Genomic DNA, 13,111 nt, shown 5'->3' on the forward strand with positions numbered 1-13,111 from the left:
TGTACACTTTGGGGAAATGCTAAGCCTGAGCTGGAGGGAAGAAACTCTTCCCTCTGTAGTTACATCTGCCCTGTGCTCATACCGTGGTACAGAAACATGCTCCTCTAAAAACTTTACCATCATTTCTATACCACTAATGGCACAGATGTAAATGCACATACACACATGCACATGCATAGGGTGCTGTTGAATCCCTGCATCTATCCCTTCACCTGCAGAAGTGTCCAGACCTGTTAACAGCAAATACCTAAAACCTTTCCCAGCATGACTGCCTCTGCTTTCAGGCTGTTTGCTTTCCATAGGTACTCTCTAGCAGCAGCTGAGTTGGAATATAAGGGGATACTACACTAATGGCTACAAAATCAAGACTGTAGCTCCTCGGTTATAACCTATTCTAAACAAACCTCAAAAATCAGTGTGATCTTTAGGGAGCAGATGGAGAGTGACTTCCCACAAGCGTTGTTCTGAATTACAATTCGGAAGGTGCCAGCATCCACGTTATTGGGGCAAAAATCCTTAGAAAAATAGATAACATTGTATTAGATCTTTTCAAGCAACTAGACCAGTCTTAAACATGTTCAGGGGCTCTGAAGGAATCCAATCTGACTCTTGCTATTTTGTCAGTTTTTTGTTCACCAAAACTCTGGGCATTTTTGAAGAATCTGGTGGCAGCTGACCAGGTGGCAGGTTTATGTTTGACCAGGAGTTTCAGAGAAAAACTAGGGAAAAAACCCGAGATTTTCATAGCACCACTCCTGCACAGTCAGAAAGGCAAAAATACTTTTTCTTATAATTAGCAAAACTGTAAATTAGGGATGACAAAATGTCTCACTGAGTACTGTCTCATTACATGGAATTATTATACACGAGGCTGACACCTTAATCTCTACCTGCTTCTGTCACAACAAAAATACTGTCAGTATTGGGTGGCTGAGAGAAACATTTAGCTTCTCAACACCACACCAATTCCTTTCTCTTGCAGATGCTGGAATTATATCAGGAAAGGCCTGTCCAGCCCAGGAGTTAATCGTTTAGGATCACACAGTGCCCTCTTGTGTCACTTCTGAGGGTGAATTGCCTTTATATGGAAAATCTCACCGTATCTCCTCTGGGTACAAGAGGAGGGGAGTAGGTTCTACTCACCAGTGTTGATTATTTTGCATGGAATATCCCTTTAGTCACCCAGACTGAAGCCTGCAGTGTAAGCTGTGAAATGGATAGGAAAGTGAAAAAAAAAAAAAAAAGATACCTGAGCTAGGATATAGTCACAGTCTCCCAGGAAATCAAACTTCTCCCCATCAAAGCTCATGTAGTGCCCGTTTCCATACACAGTGCAGGTTCCCTTGCAGGGGTTGTCTGTGCAGTTCCATTGCCTTTTGTTGCAGGTGCTGGGAGGCAAAATGCAAACAAGCACAGTCTTTGTATGAAACGTGTTTTTTCCTGGAGCCCAAATAGGGGCAGAGTAATTCAAAGGTTTGTAATCTGCAGAACATCAAAGGAAGCAATCTCTCACTCTTCCAGGCTTACCCTCTCAACTGTTTTTAGACCATGCCATGAGATGTCTTACTAATCAGAAAGTCCATGTTTACTACTGAGACACGTTTGAACTTTGTCTATTTTTCTTCTATCTTTTCCTTCACATATCTTTTAAATCAAGTCCTGGCAGCAGACAGTGGAGATTTAGGAGGTAAATTCAAGTTGAAGGATTGAATATTTCAACCATTTCTGAATATTAACCCATGAGGTACCATGTGGCCCATTCTGTTCTTGACTACAGTGGTGTGAACTAATATTACTGCTGCCTTCCCCTGTGGATTGGGTCAGGCTGAGGTGGAGTTCCTTGTCCCCGCAGCACCCTCCCAGCGCCGTGCTCCGTGGGGCAGCTGGGCAGGTGCTGATAACACCGCAGGGTGCTGGCTGCTGCCGGGCAGTGCTCGCACAGCAGCAGGGCTGTCTCTCCAACGCCCCCCCTCACCCGTGGGCTGGGGGCGGGCAAGATCCTGGGAGGGGACACAGCCAGGACAGCTGGCACAGAGTGACCAGAGGGATATTCCGTACTGTGTGATGTCTGCTCGGCCATAAAAACTGAGAGAAAAGAGGAGGGGGGGGGGGGCATTCAGTATTGTGACCTTTCTTTTCCGAAGCAACTGCTATACATACTGAAGCCCTACTTGCTGGGAAGTGGTAGACATCGCCTGATGATGGGAAGTAGAGAATAAATCTTCTGTTTTCTTTTGCGTCTGTGTATGGTCTTTGTTTTCATGTGTGAACTTTTCTTTTGTTTTATTAAACTGTTTTTATTTTGACCCACAAGTTTTTTCCATGTTATTTTCTGCCCCCATCCCCACCCCATCCTGCTGAGAAGGGGAGAGAGAAAGCAGCTTAGTGGGCATCTGGCATCCAGCCAAGGTCAACCCACCACACCTTGACAAACTTAACCTCCAGTTCAGGGGGACCACAGACAGAAAATTTTAGTTATATCCCTGACACAGAGACTGCAGGTTTTTTTCCAATGTGTGTCCTGTTCTCATAAGAGAACAAAGCCCTCACTGCAATTAAACTTCTTAATGGTCTCTGCAATATCAACAACTGCTCGTCAGGGTTTGGCTTCACGTGTTAAACTTGACTGCCCGTACAAGTGGTGATCTGCCCCTTATTGTCTGTGCATCCTCTTGGCAGGACTATACAGTCTCATCCTCACTAAATAATTGGTAGGGGTTCAAGGCATTTTACCCACCATGATCAGTAGTAACAGTGAAGGCTATGGCAGAGTTATACCAGCAATTGGAGCAACTAGAGCACTCAGTTATCTTATCTGAGAACCATGCATGCAGAAGCACTGCAAGTCACTGGAAGATTGTTGCATTTTTTTCCTCCTCTAAATTCAATCCCTTTCTGAGGTTCAGCTGTGTCCAACAGACACAGACTCAATTTCCCCTTGTAGAATGACCAGTCACAGACCAACCTGGATGAGGGCGGTACTTCTAAAGCTGGTGTGGAAGCAGTTTGCAGAAGAGCTTGGAAATCGTTTGTCAGATCTTGGTACTTGTTCTCCCTAAGCACAGGTTCATGCAGCATGTTGTAAAGAGGACATGTTTACTTTTTTATTTCTACTAGAGGCCTGATGGCTCTAATGATGAAGAGGAAGGCTTCAAAATGCATCCTGCCCCATGGGTGCACTATGCACTGACAATTTTAACAACCTTTGTAATAAAAAAAGGCTCCCTGGAATAACATACCATGTGTTGCAGTCCACTTTGATGGTTTCCCCAGGTTTATAAAAGTGTCCACCATGGACACATGGGCATTGATCTTTGGGAATACATCCTCCACTGCCATCCAATACCAGCCCATCAGGACACATGCAGCCAGAAACACATTCAGTGACATACTGCATATATAAAGACACAACGCAAGGCAACTAATTAATACACAAAAACTACGGGGAACCAGCAGAGACGCTAACTCTGAGTGCCAAACTTTTGAATTTTTTTCTTTTTAAATCCCATAACTGTAAGTTAATGACAGTCAAACTACAAGTATCACAGCTACATGGCTGAGCTGCTGTGTTATCAGTAAAGTAGTTGGTCTGTGGACAGCGTAACGTTACCATCAGCATTTGTTAAGGACAATCATACATGTGCATTCACATCCCATGTTCCCACCAGGAGGCAACGTCCTTACACAGTGCATGTCCTGCGTCTTACAACTTTTCTGACATTCTGATCCAATCGCACCAAGACCCGCAGAGCTGCAGTTGAAGTAATACATAGGAGCTGGGCAATCTATAGGAGGATGAAAACATTTTAAAAAGGTCATTTAGTGAAAGGAATAAGGATGCCATCAGCAACTGTAAACAGGAGCAGAGCATTTCAGAGGTCAGCATGTGTCTCTCCATTACAGTTTTTATTAGCTTTTGCTCTGCCCACCAACAGTGTGGGGAGAAGGAGACAGATACCTTCTAAGTTTTGGGTAATATCTTCATCATTTAAAGAATTCAGCAAGTCCGGTGACATTTTTACAGAGACAACTGTTATCAATAACCAGCGTATTTCAGGGAGAAGCAAAAATGTGCAGAATACTAAAATGTTACAGAAAGTTAGAGATAACACAGAAAAACATCATAAATACTAGCTGGCACCATAATGCCATTATTTAACAAAATCTTACCTTTTACCAGGACAGTTTCTCCAATGCAGTCTAATCTTCCTTGAATGCATTTGCTAAAGAGATTCCATAAAATGAAACACATCAGCTCTTTGCACATTTCTCTCTCACTAGAGAGAAATGCACTGCAAAGCTTCACTAAACACAAAATTAACAAATTCCTATCAAAATGAATATTTGCTACAGCTATCAGGTTCACAGACATGAATTATGATCCCCAGAAGGAAGATTAAGACACCCAGCACTTAAATGCTTTTCCTTCATCTGCCACTGGTTTACTGTGTATTTTCCTTGAATCAAGTTTTTTCTAAGCACTTATTTTGCACTCCCTGAAATGAATCTTATACTTTCTTAAATAAGAGACCTCTTAAATTACTATGTGAATCTGTGTTTACAAAATAGTCTAGTATCTTCAGGAAAAAAAAAAAAAAAAAAAAAAAGGAGTTGGAAGAAAGAGAGAGAGAATATGTAGATATTTAAAGATAGAAATAAATTGAGAAAAACAGCCTTCCTCTGGTGTGTTTTCACTGTTGCCCTGAACTGATGGAAAATGAGAAAATGACAATTGTTTTTCTCTGCAGATGAAAATGAATTACGTTATTTTTAGTATTTTCCTCAAAAATTCTCTCTCTTTTTAAAAATCTCCTTTTAAAAACTGAGATGTTGGGGCTTTTTCCTGGACCATTTTAAATTTTAAAATAGTCTGCAGGATAGTGTGTTTGTGGTTTTTTTACTTTGGTTTTTCATTTCAAAGCCAGACACTTCTGCAAGTCCCCCGTTTTCAAAAAAACTTCCTCCCACTGTGTAAGGAATTTTTTTACACACGATAAACTCTGCATAGAGATAGATTGCAAACATTACTCTACTTAACATGTTTTCAGGTTCTTGTTTGCTACCAGGAACATAGAATCTTAACCTTTGCTGTGGCTGCACTTCCTGCCAGGGGAATATTTGCTTTGGTGCAATCTAGGAGAAATTTGTCATCATTCCTTTACGGTAAAATGATACCATTCAGGGATTAGAGCAGGGATTTCCCCAGCGTGGGCTGACGTCCCCCAGGTATGCAGCCTTTGCATCATCAGAGCAGCTTACCACATCAGTTTGTCCTCTTGGAAGGAGTTGCCAGGCTGGACAATCTTGCCTTTGTAGTAGCAGGGACATTCATCTGGAGTTACACATTTCTCCTCGTCATTGAGGTAGGTCCCTTCAGGGCAACCACAGCCCTCCATTGGAGTGATCTGAACTTTACACAGCGGATCGGGTTCGTCCAGCGAGCGGCAAGACTGGTTACAGTACTTCACACTATAGTTATAAACCATAGTCTCAGGACACTCCTCAGAGGGATCTTTGCAAGAGAAATAAAATGGATGTATGGCCTTCTCTGCAATCATCACTCATGCTGTTAATGCAGCTTTCTGCATGTTGGTACCCATAAATGTGCTTTTTTCAAACTAGAAGATCTTGTCTCCCGGTGGTCTGGGTGAGGTCTGCTCACATATCCTAAACTATGTGACACTGAATACTGAAATGCTCAGCAGGGAATATCCTGACTGAATAAAGGAATCAGTAAAATTTTGTAATTTGTACAATTAACATTTCTTTCTTATGCCAAGAACTGAAACAAATAGCTTCTGACTTGTCCTTGTGGTTAAAAATTAATTTTCTGTCCTTTACTAATAATTTCTTTGACTGGGAATAGTTAAAGAAATGTAAAGGGTAGATTTTGACGTTAAATGGGTGGTACCAAGGAACTCTGCTAATCGCTTGATGCTACTGAAGAAAGTGTGTTTGAATTTTCATAGGTGTCTTGAGCAAAACTCTTGCTGTCATCCTCTGGGGAAATAAGAAACAACAGTTTCTATAACTTCTGGGTGGATCAAATGGTTAAATACCAAAATCTAAAGAGCTCAGCTGACTCTGTAAGACAGTGAAAAGCTGATTAATTTTCACAGGCTACCACAAAACACCTTCAAAACTCTGCCATAGAATCTGCAGTAGTGATCCATAGGGATAGCATCAAATAATGTCAGGAAATATCAGCCACATTAAGGCTGTGGTTTTCAAGAAAGCCTGGCATCCAGATTCCTTTGAAATTCAACAAGAACTGGGGATCTAGTCATCTAGACTGCTTTCTAACTAACTAACCCCCATAGATATAACTCCACAGATGTTCTTCAGATACACACATGTACTAGACAGTACAGGGCGGTTGTTCATGGGTAATTGTGCTAATCAACTTTGCAGCAATGTTATCACCATATCAGCAACAGGTTCCATGCTTAAACAAAGCTCTGCATGGCTTTCCAGTCCATGACCATAGTACACGTTCTTAGATTAATTAGTGTTCTAGGTTTGTGAACACGTTCAACTCCACCACCTCCACCAACAAAATCCGGTGGGTTTCCTGGTCTTAGCTGGAGCAGACACAATACCCTGTGTATAAACTGGGCAGGCCATATTCTCCTGCTTTATAGGCATACAATGAAGATGCAGCAACTGGTATTTGTAAATAAAAAAAGGCCAAATAAGGAAGTTATTAATAAAGATGTTGAACATGAGTTTTCATAAGATTTACCTGAATGGATGTCTCATTTGTTAGCTGTACAATAAAATAATGTGTTTACTTTCTCCCTTTAATTTTTAATAGAGGAAAAAAATTAATTTTGGTAAAGCAAGATCTGGTAAGAAAAAGGTTATTTGATGGTACTACTTATGGTCACAGATTTGAAATCTTAGATTGCATACATAGAGCTGGAGGTGCAAATGCAGAGAACGTGAGCATACCAAATATAGCTTCAAGCTAGCTAGCACAAGGAGCACTAAAAAAACCAGTACCATGACTTAACAGAGGGAACTGACCCCAGTGGTCTTCTGGGTAACCAGTAACTCAAATAATGGTTCATGCTTCCACTAAAGATTGGGTCACATAAGCACACTGCCAACAGTTAGCTAGTAGGATTTACTGATTTCATACACTCTACTGACTGCAAGGCAGACATGCCCTCAGGATATAACCTGCCTGGGATGCTGCCTGCAGCCCGGCTCAGCTGGACACAGCTGCAGGAGCTGGAAGAGCCTTTCCAACCCCAGCAATGGGACAGACCACAGGCCTATTTATTCTTTCACTCATGAATAGTGCAACCTTCAATCTTATCACAGGCATGTCCCCAAAAGATTATTTCTTCTTAAATAAGGCCTAAAATATTTGCACTGATTAAGCCATTAGCGTGGTTTGGTTTGTGTTGTTTTTTTTGTTTTGTTTTTTTTTTTTTCCCAAGGTTACTGTACTGCTTGGATCAATATGAACTACTGAGCCATGAGTCCACAGATTTCAGTCTAACCCATGCTGCAAACCAGCCTTGTTTAGACATAAAAAATGTCAGTAATTCTATGTTGATAACAAGGCTTTCAATAAACACAGACTATGTCTAGTACATAAATCTTCTGATTATAGGACAATTTGCTGTGGATTACACTGTGTTCCCTTTGAATTATTTCAGCACAAATTTGTTAAATTGTTCTTACTGCAATTTTAAAAGCCTTAGACAAAGCACCATAGTGGTTACATTGTTTGTCTCCATTAAATACCCCAGCTAGCCTCTAAATCAGGCAATTAAATAGATCATACCTGCATCAAATCTGCATTAAAATAATTGTTGTTAAGTTTCCTATTCAGATGCTATTGGTCAAGTAACCAATACATCTGTTTTCATGTTGATATAGGCAAATCTCACTTGAACTATCTGATTGTCAGTGGAAAAATGGAAATGTTGAAGTAAAATTCGGAAGATGGGACTTGTGAGATTTATTCTCAGCTCTGATGCCATCTCCTAATAAACTCTGGCTGTGCTAAAGATACACACATGTGGACTCCGAACCCACAATTTAGTGACAATGTGTGTGTCCAAGAAACTTTTATTCATTTGTTAGCCACTCCTGAGCTGAAAATGCCTTTAAACACTTCCACATTCTCAGATTATCACCAATATATATTTACTAAAAATCAGTACGATTTTACTGTAACATGGAAAAATATCGTTAATGAGAGTGATACCATTTGCGTGGGAAATAGGGCTGACATAAACTGCAAAGAAAGTATCAGAATTAAAATACATGTCAAGGTCCACGTGTTCAAAACTAACCTAATTGCAACTCCTTCTTGTGATTTGATTAATACACTTCATATTCTTTTGCTTCTCTGACTACGGAATTCACCTAGCATTTTACACAAGGAACATGCATCATAAGCGCATTAAGTGGACATGAACTGCTTTTGGCAGGCAAAAAATTTTTATAAAATCTATGTTACACTGTTTTTCAAAGACCTACTAAGTTGATGACTAAGCACAAAAGATACAGACTGCCACAGGCTGCTCTCTCCTGAAGCTGTTCCCCAGTATCCCAGTATCCCTACCCAAGGTATTTTAGGATGCATACCACAGATGCCCTGCCTCCAGCCCTTCAGGGACACGCCTGCTGTAGCACAGTCTCTGGAGTAGGTAGACAGCACACTACACAGGGCAACTTCACTCTTCTCAGCATTGCAGGTGTCATACATACATTTCTAGGAACAGAAAAGGACATGGGTATTATTATGCCCTGTCCACAAAAGAAACAGGGAAATATAGCAATTCAAAGAGAAGCCAGCCAATACATATATTTTAGAAAGCATTATTACCAATGAAACTTAATTTGTAATACCTCTAAGAGAAAGTGTATGCTAATGAAATACTGTGCAAACCTGAGAAATAAGAAATCAATTACAGTCATGCAACCGCAACGACGTTATTCCTAACACAGGTGAATAGATGAATAATAAGAATAATAAGGGCACCTATAATTCATCAATGCACTAAGAAATGTCTATACCAGCTTCTCATGAGGATGTACAATCTAGGACATGTCAAAATATGTCACCTGAAAATATACAGAACTGAAAACACTGCATAGCGGTGACTGGCACTTGTGTACCTATGGAGTGTGTGGATAAGATACACCCAATCAAATGACAGGTGCATAACAGAAGACAGTTTAATAGGAAATCATATGTAATGACATCTAATGAACTAGTTAGGTAAGAATAAAGGAGATTCAAAGCTCAAGTTCTTTTAATTGTGTGGCTGGATGGAAGAACCCAGATACAGCCAGTCACTCAAGAGCAGTAGGGTCATACTGCATAGGTGGTGACTTATCCTGCCGTTACTGATGTTGTGGAGAATGCTGCCATGAATGATGGTTTAAAATCTGATGAGATCACCGGGAAAAACAGACATGTCCATAAGAAACTGGTTTTTACTTTCCCTTAATTGAAAATTGCAAGTTCCTATTTTACTTATAGTTAAGATGAATTCTCAAGCAGACATATTTTCTGAGGGAAGCGTGAGAGAGGTAAAGCATAAGCCATATTTTTAAAAGTGCTTGAAGACATATTAAATTTTAGATAAAATTTCAGGCCCAGGTATTTTCTCAGTAAGTTGTATCACACACACACCCCCTACATGAATTTTCTGTGGTTTTGCAGAAACTTTTTACTATTCATATAAATGCAGCAACTCTCTAGTTCAGCCAACTTCCTTAGCAGCATTATAGAGCTGTACACCAAGAGTATTTTTGGGCAGCTTCTTGCATTCTAAATTTGAGGAGACTAACATGATTCCACAGTAATAAATGGGATATAAACAATGTAAATCTAGTATATATTCTCCCCCTAGATGTGACTTTTAAACCAAGTCAGAGGGAATCCATGGAGCTGAAAAAAAATCTCAGTTCAATTCCACGCAGAAACACTGATTTGGCCTTTGAAAGAGTGAACAGTTTTCAAGAACAGTAAACCCATTTTTTTCTGCTTCTGGATCATGCAACAGAACTGTCAGTGATGGCAGTCACTTGACGTTTTCAGGGCTGCAGCCAAAAAGGTCCATCGTATCTTGCATAAACTTTCATTTTGCTATTTTTCTCATCAGCATCAGTGAACTTCTTTGTAAAAAGGCATTACTGTAACCTATTTCACTGCCTTAGGCCAGACTACCTTCGTGGCAGATCAGTCTCTCAACTAGATTAAACCACCCATTTGAACCAGTGCCTTACCTTGATGTACACAGAAGTGTCTACAACAGAGTGGCAGGCAGCAAACACACTGCTTGTGTTAGACAGAAGAGCACACCAGTGCTGGGCAAATTTTTCTGAAGCGGGAAAAAAATATCATTGTCCATAGTCACTTAAACCACATTAATATCTGAACCAATATTCTTCAGGTATCACACAGAACTAGAATGTCTTGAAGTGTTCAGATAACGCCAGAAGGAAATACAGGGCAATAACATATCAAGGTGATAAATACAGTTGGATGGGTGAACAGCCATCTCCCTAAGAGAAAGGTTTCACCTTCCAAGTACTAACACATTACTGTGTCTGGATTTGCAGAACATCCGCAAAAACTTCCCATTTTCATTATTCTCCATCAAACTTTCCTGTTTCTTTGCAGTCAGGAAATTCTTTATAGTCAAGCAATAATACCAAGCATGTAATAATCAGTAAGCTGTGTGGCTCTGAGTTGCAGCTTTAATTACATGTGGCAATACCTAGAGAATACCAGTCTGAATCTTATATATATCCAAACCCAGCCAAAGTGAGAAATCAGACAGGGCACCAGGTATAGTACAACGCTTGCTGAAGTCAGTACTGTTGATAACTTACTCCTTTTGACTTCAGTACATCTGTAACAACCTAGATTGGATGAAGATCTTGCCCAAATATTGATAACCAAATATGCTCTGCCTTAAACCTAAATTGTTCTCATTGATGCTGTGTGTGCTTTTCAAGTCATCAGTGAAGAAGGTGTTGGGTCTTTCTCCAGCAGTGAAGGTTTCTTTGTTTTAAAAGCAAAGCTGTCACCTTGAACACCTGTAAAACCCCATGTGTTCTCTCTAGTAACAGCCTCAATGGTGATGGCTTTTGATGCTTGTGAGATTTCTAAAGCTTTTTTAGTTATCTGTCATGTGAAAATTATTTAGCACTAGTAATCCAGGGACAAGAAGTCTGCTACCTCTATCCACACTGTTTGAACAAGGATCTTCAAAGCTGTCTTCAACATCAAAACAGCTGGCTCTAGTTTTCCATGAGTTACCAAAAGCAGAAGCTGAATCTTCCACAGCTCCAGTGACTGTTCTGAAGTCATCAGTTTGGATATTATTGAAATTGCCACAAAGACCTTGTGTGGGTAGCAGGAAAAAAAAAAAAAAAAAAGAAATTAATTCGTGAGTGTAAGAGGAATGGCTTCTAGATGAACACTCTTAACTCGATAATGGACCTTGCCTGAGATAAGCTCGTTTTCTGTCAGACTTCCTGATTTTCCCACAAATCAGACAGGATCATGTCTTTAGAGTGTAATTATTATTTTTTCTGCATTATGTAGCATTTAGTGATAGCACAGAGATTAGAAGCTGCTTAAATGTGCTTCAGTAAACACTGGCAGACAAAAACACGTGCCTTCCCGAAAAGATCATAAGCAAAGGAAATTGCAAAAGCAAACCAAAATGGGTTGGAGAGGCAGGATGTAATCCCATTACAGGGATAGCAAACAGAAGCACAAAAAGCTTAAATGATGTAAACAGGAGATTGATGGAAAAAACAAGAGCATAGCTGGCATCTTGTAAGTCTCTGATGAAGGTTTGCTTTTACAGATAGAGTCTAAAAAACCTAGACACACTAAACATCACAGAGATTATCTAATTTTCTTCAGGAAACTGAAGGGTTTAGCCAACACTTTGTTTCAGGAAGACTATAGAATTAGCTCTAACATACCAAAGTCAATATAAAATCAAATAATTTGTTCACTTAAGGTGATAGACAAGCAGCTATAACTCAATTTAATAGAAAACTGAAGGAAGATGATATGTCCTACCAGATGTGCGATTCTGATAAGAATGACCAACTGTTATGGAGAGCTGCATTACAGGTTTCATTTGCGCTTGAATCCGCACTCCAGTTGAGCTCAATATTTGGACGAAAAATGTAGAGGGTCTGAAGATGGTGATGCCATCTAAAGAGGAAAAAAAGAAAAGAAAAAAAAAAAAAAAAGATGCATGCACCTGCAAATCTTTATGAAGCTGAGTAAATAGGAACTCCTCTTTACCAGTGCATCCAGTGTAACGCAGGAATTCCCACGGAGTCCCAGACCTAGTATCCACCTAATTCAAATGACCTAACAATGAGCAGGATCGTGTGCTTTTCAGAGAAAGGGATAGGAATCCCTGTGTAAATAGGTGTAGGCTAGTCTGGGGGAGATGTGAAGGACATTTACCTTTGCTTACTGGCAGCTTCACAATGAAATTGTTCATGTAGATATTTCCACAGGAACATATTTTTATAGTCTGCAGGGAAAAAGAAAAAGCCCATAGTAGTGAATGCATATGACATGAGACAGATAATAGCAACACTTCATTAAGCATTAAGAAGTAGCGTCTTCAAAACATGATCACCCCTGGGGTCAATATAGCTCAGTGTCTGGATGCCATACTGTAACGTAGATCAAATCTCTAGGCCATTTTAATTCCATTTTTGTTAAAAATGAAAAACCCTCTCCATAAGCAACAGTTTTTATTGAGTGCTCTCACATACCTAAGAGGTTAGTTAACTTTTTCAGCACAACATGTGAGATGTTACGTGAAGTTTTGGATCCACCCCATTGGAAATGTAACAATCCCAAAATGAGAGCTACCCGACTCAAACTCCCTCAGTAACCAATGGAGGGAGACAAGCCCCTCCAGAAGAACTCGTCATACCTTGGGCCGACTTGTCCTTTGGAGATCTCCATCTTTATTGATTATAGAATGAGATTAAGATGATGGATCTCCTAACAAGGTTAGGACTGCACCAGTTAAGCACCAGCTGGACAGAATGTATCTGTATATATTTAGGAGTGCAAAAATACCAGCCCTAACTC

The 13,111-nt window shown here is 40.1% G+C and overlaps 1 protein-coding gene across 1 annotated transcript in view; it reads right to left on the reverse strand.

Moving 5' to 3' along the window:
• The window catches only part of LOC141965789 (mucin-5B), a 45,738-nt gene that overhangs the window by 19,827 nt on the left and 12,800 nt on the right, over positions 1-13,111 (reverse strand). Inside the window, exons 11-21 of the mRNA XM_074917781.1 lie at positions 12,470-12,539; positions 12,071-12,208; positions 11,213-11,377; positions 10,255-10,349; positions 8,605-8,731; positions 5,260-5,512; positions 4,171-4,223; positions 3,685-3,785; positions 3,240-3,391; positions 1,250-1,388; positions 405-515 (exon numbers count right to left, since the gene is read on the reverse strand). Of these exons, the coding sequence (XP_074773882.1) occupies positions 405-515; positions 1,250-1,388; positions 3,240-3,391; positions 3,685-3,785; positions 4,171-4,223; positions 5,260-5,512; positions 8,605-8,731; positions 10,255-10,349; positions 11,213-11,377; positions 12,071-12,208; positions 12,470-12,539 (1,404 nt within the window). The remainder of the gene's footprint in view (positions 1-404; positions 516-1,249; positions 1,389-3,239; positions 3,392-3,684; positions 3,786-4,170; positions 4,224-5,259; positions 5,513-8,604; positions 8,732-10,254; positions 10,350-11,212; positions 11,378-12,070; positions 12,209-12,469; positions 12,540-13,111) is intronic.

This window comes from Athene noctua, chromosome 14 (assembly GCF_965140245.1).
Source record: "Athene noctua chromosome 14, bAthNoc1.hap1.1, whole genome shotgun sequence".
Taxonomy (NCBI): Eukaryota; Metazoa; Chordata; class Aves; order Strigiformes; family Strigidae; genus Athene; species Athene noctua.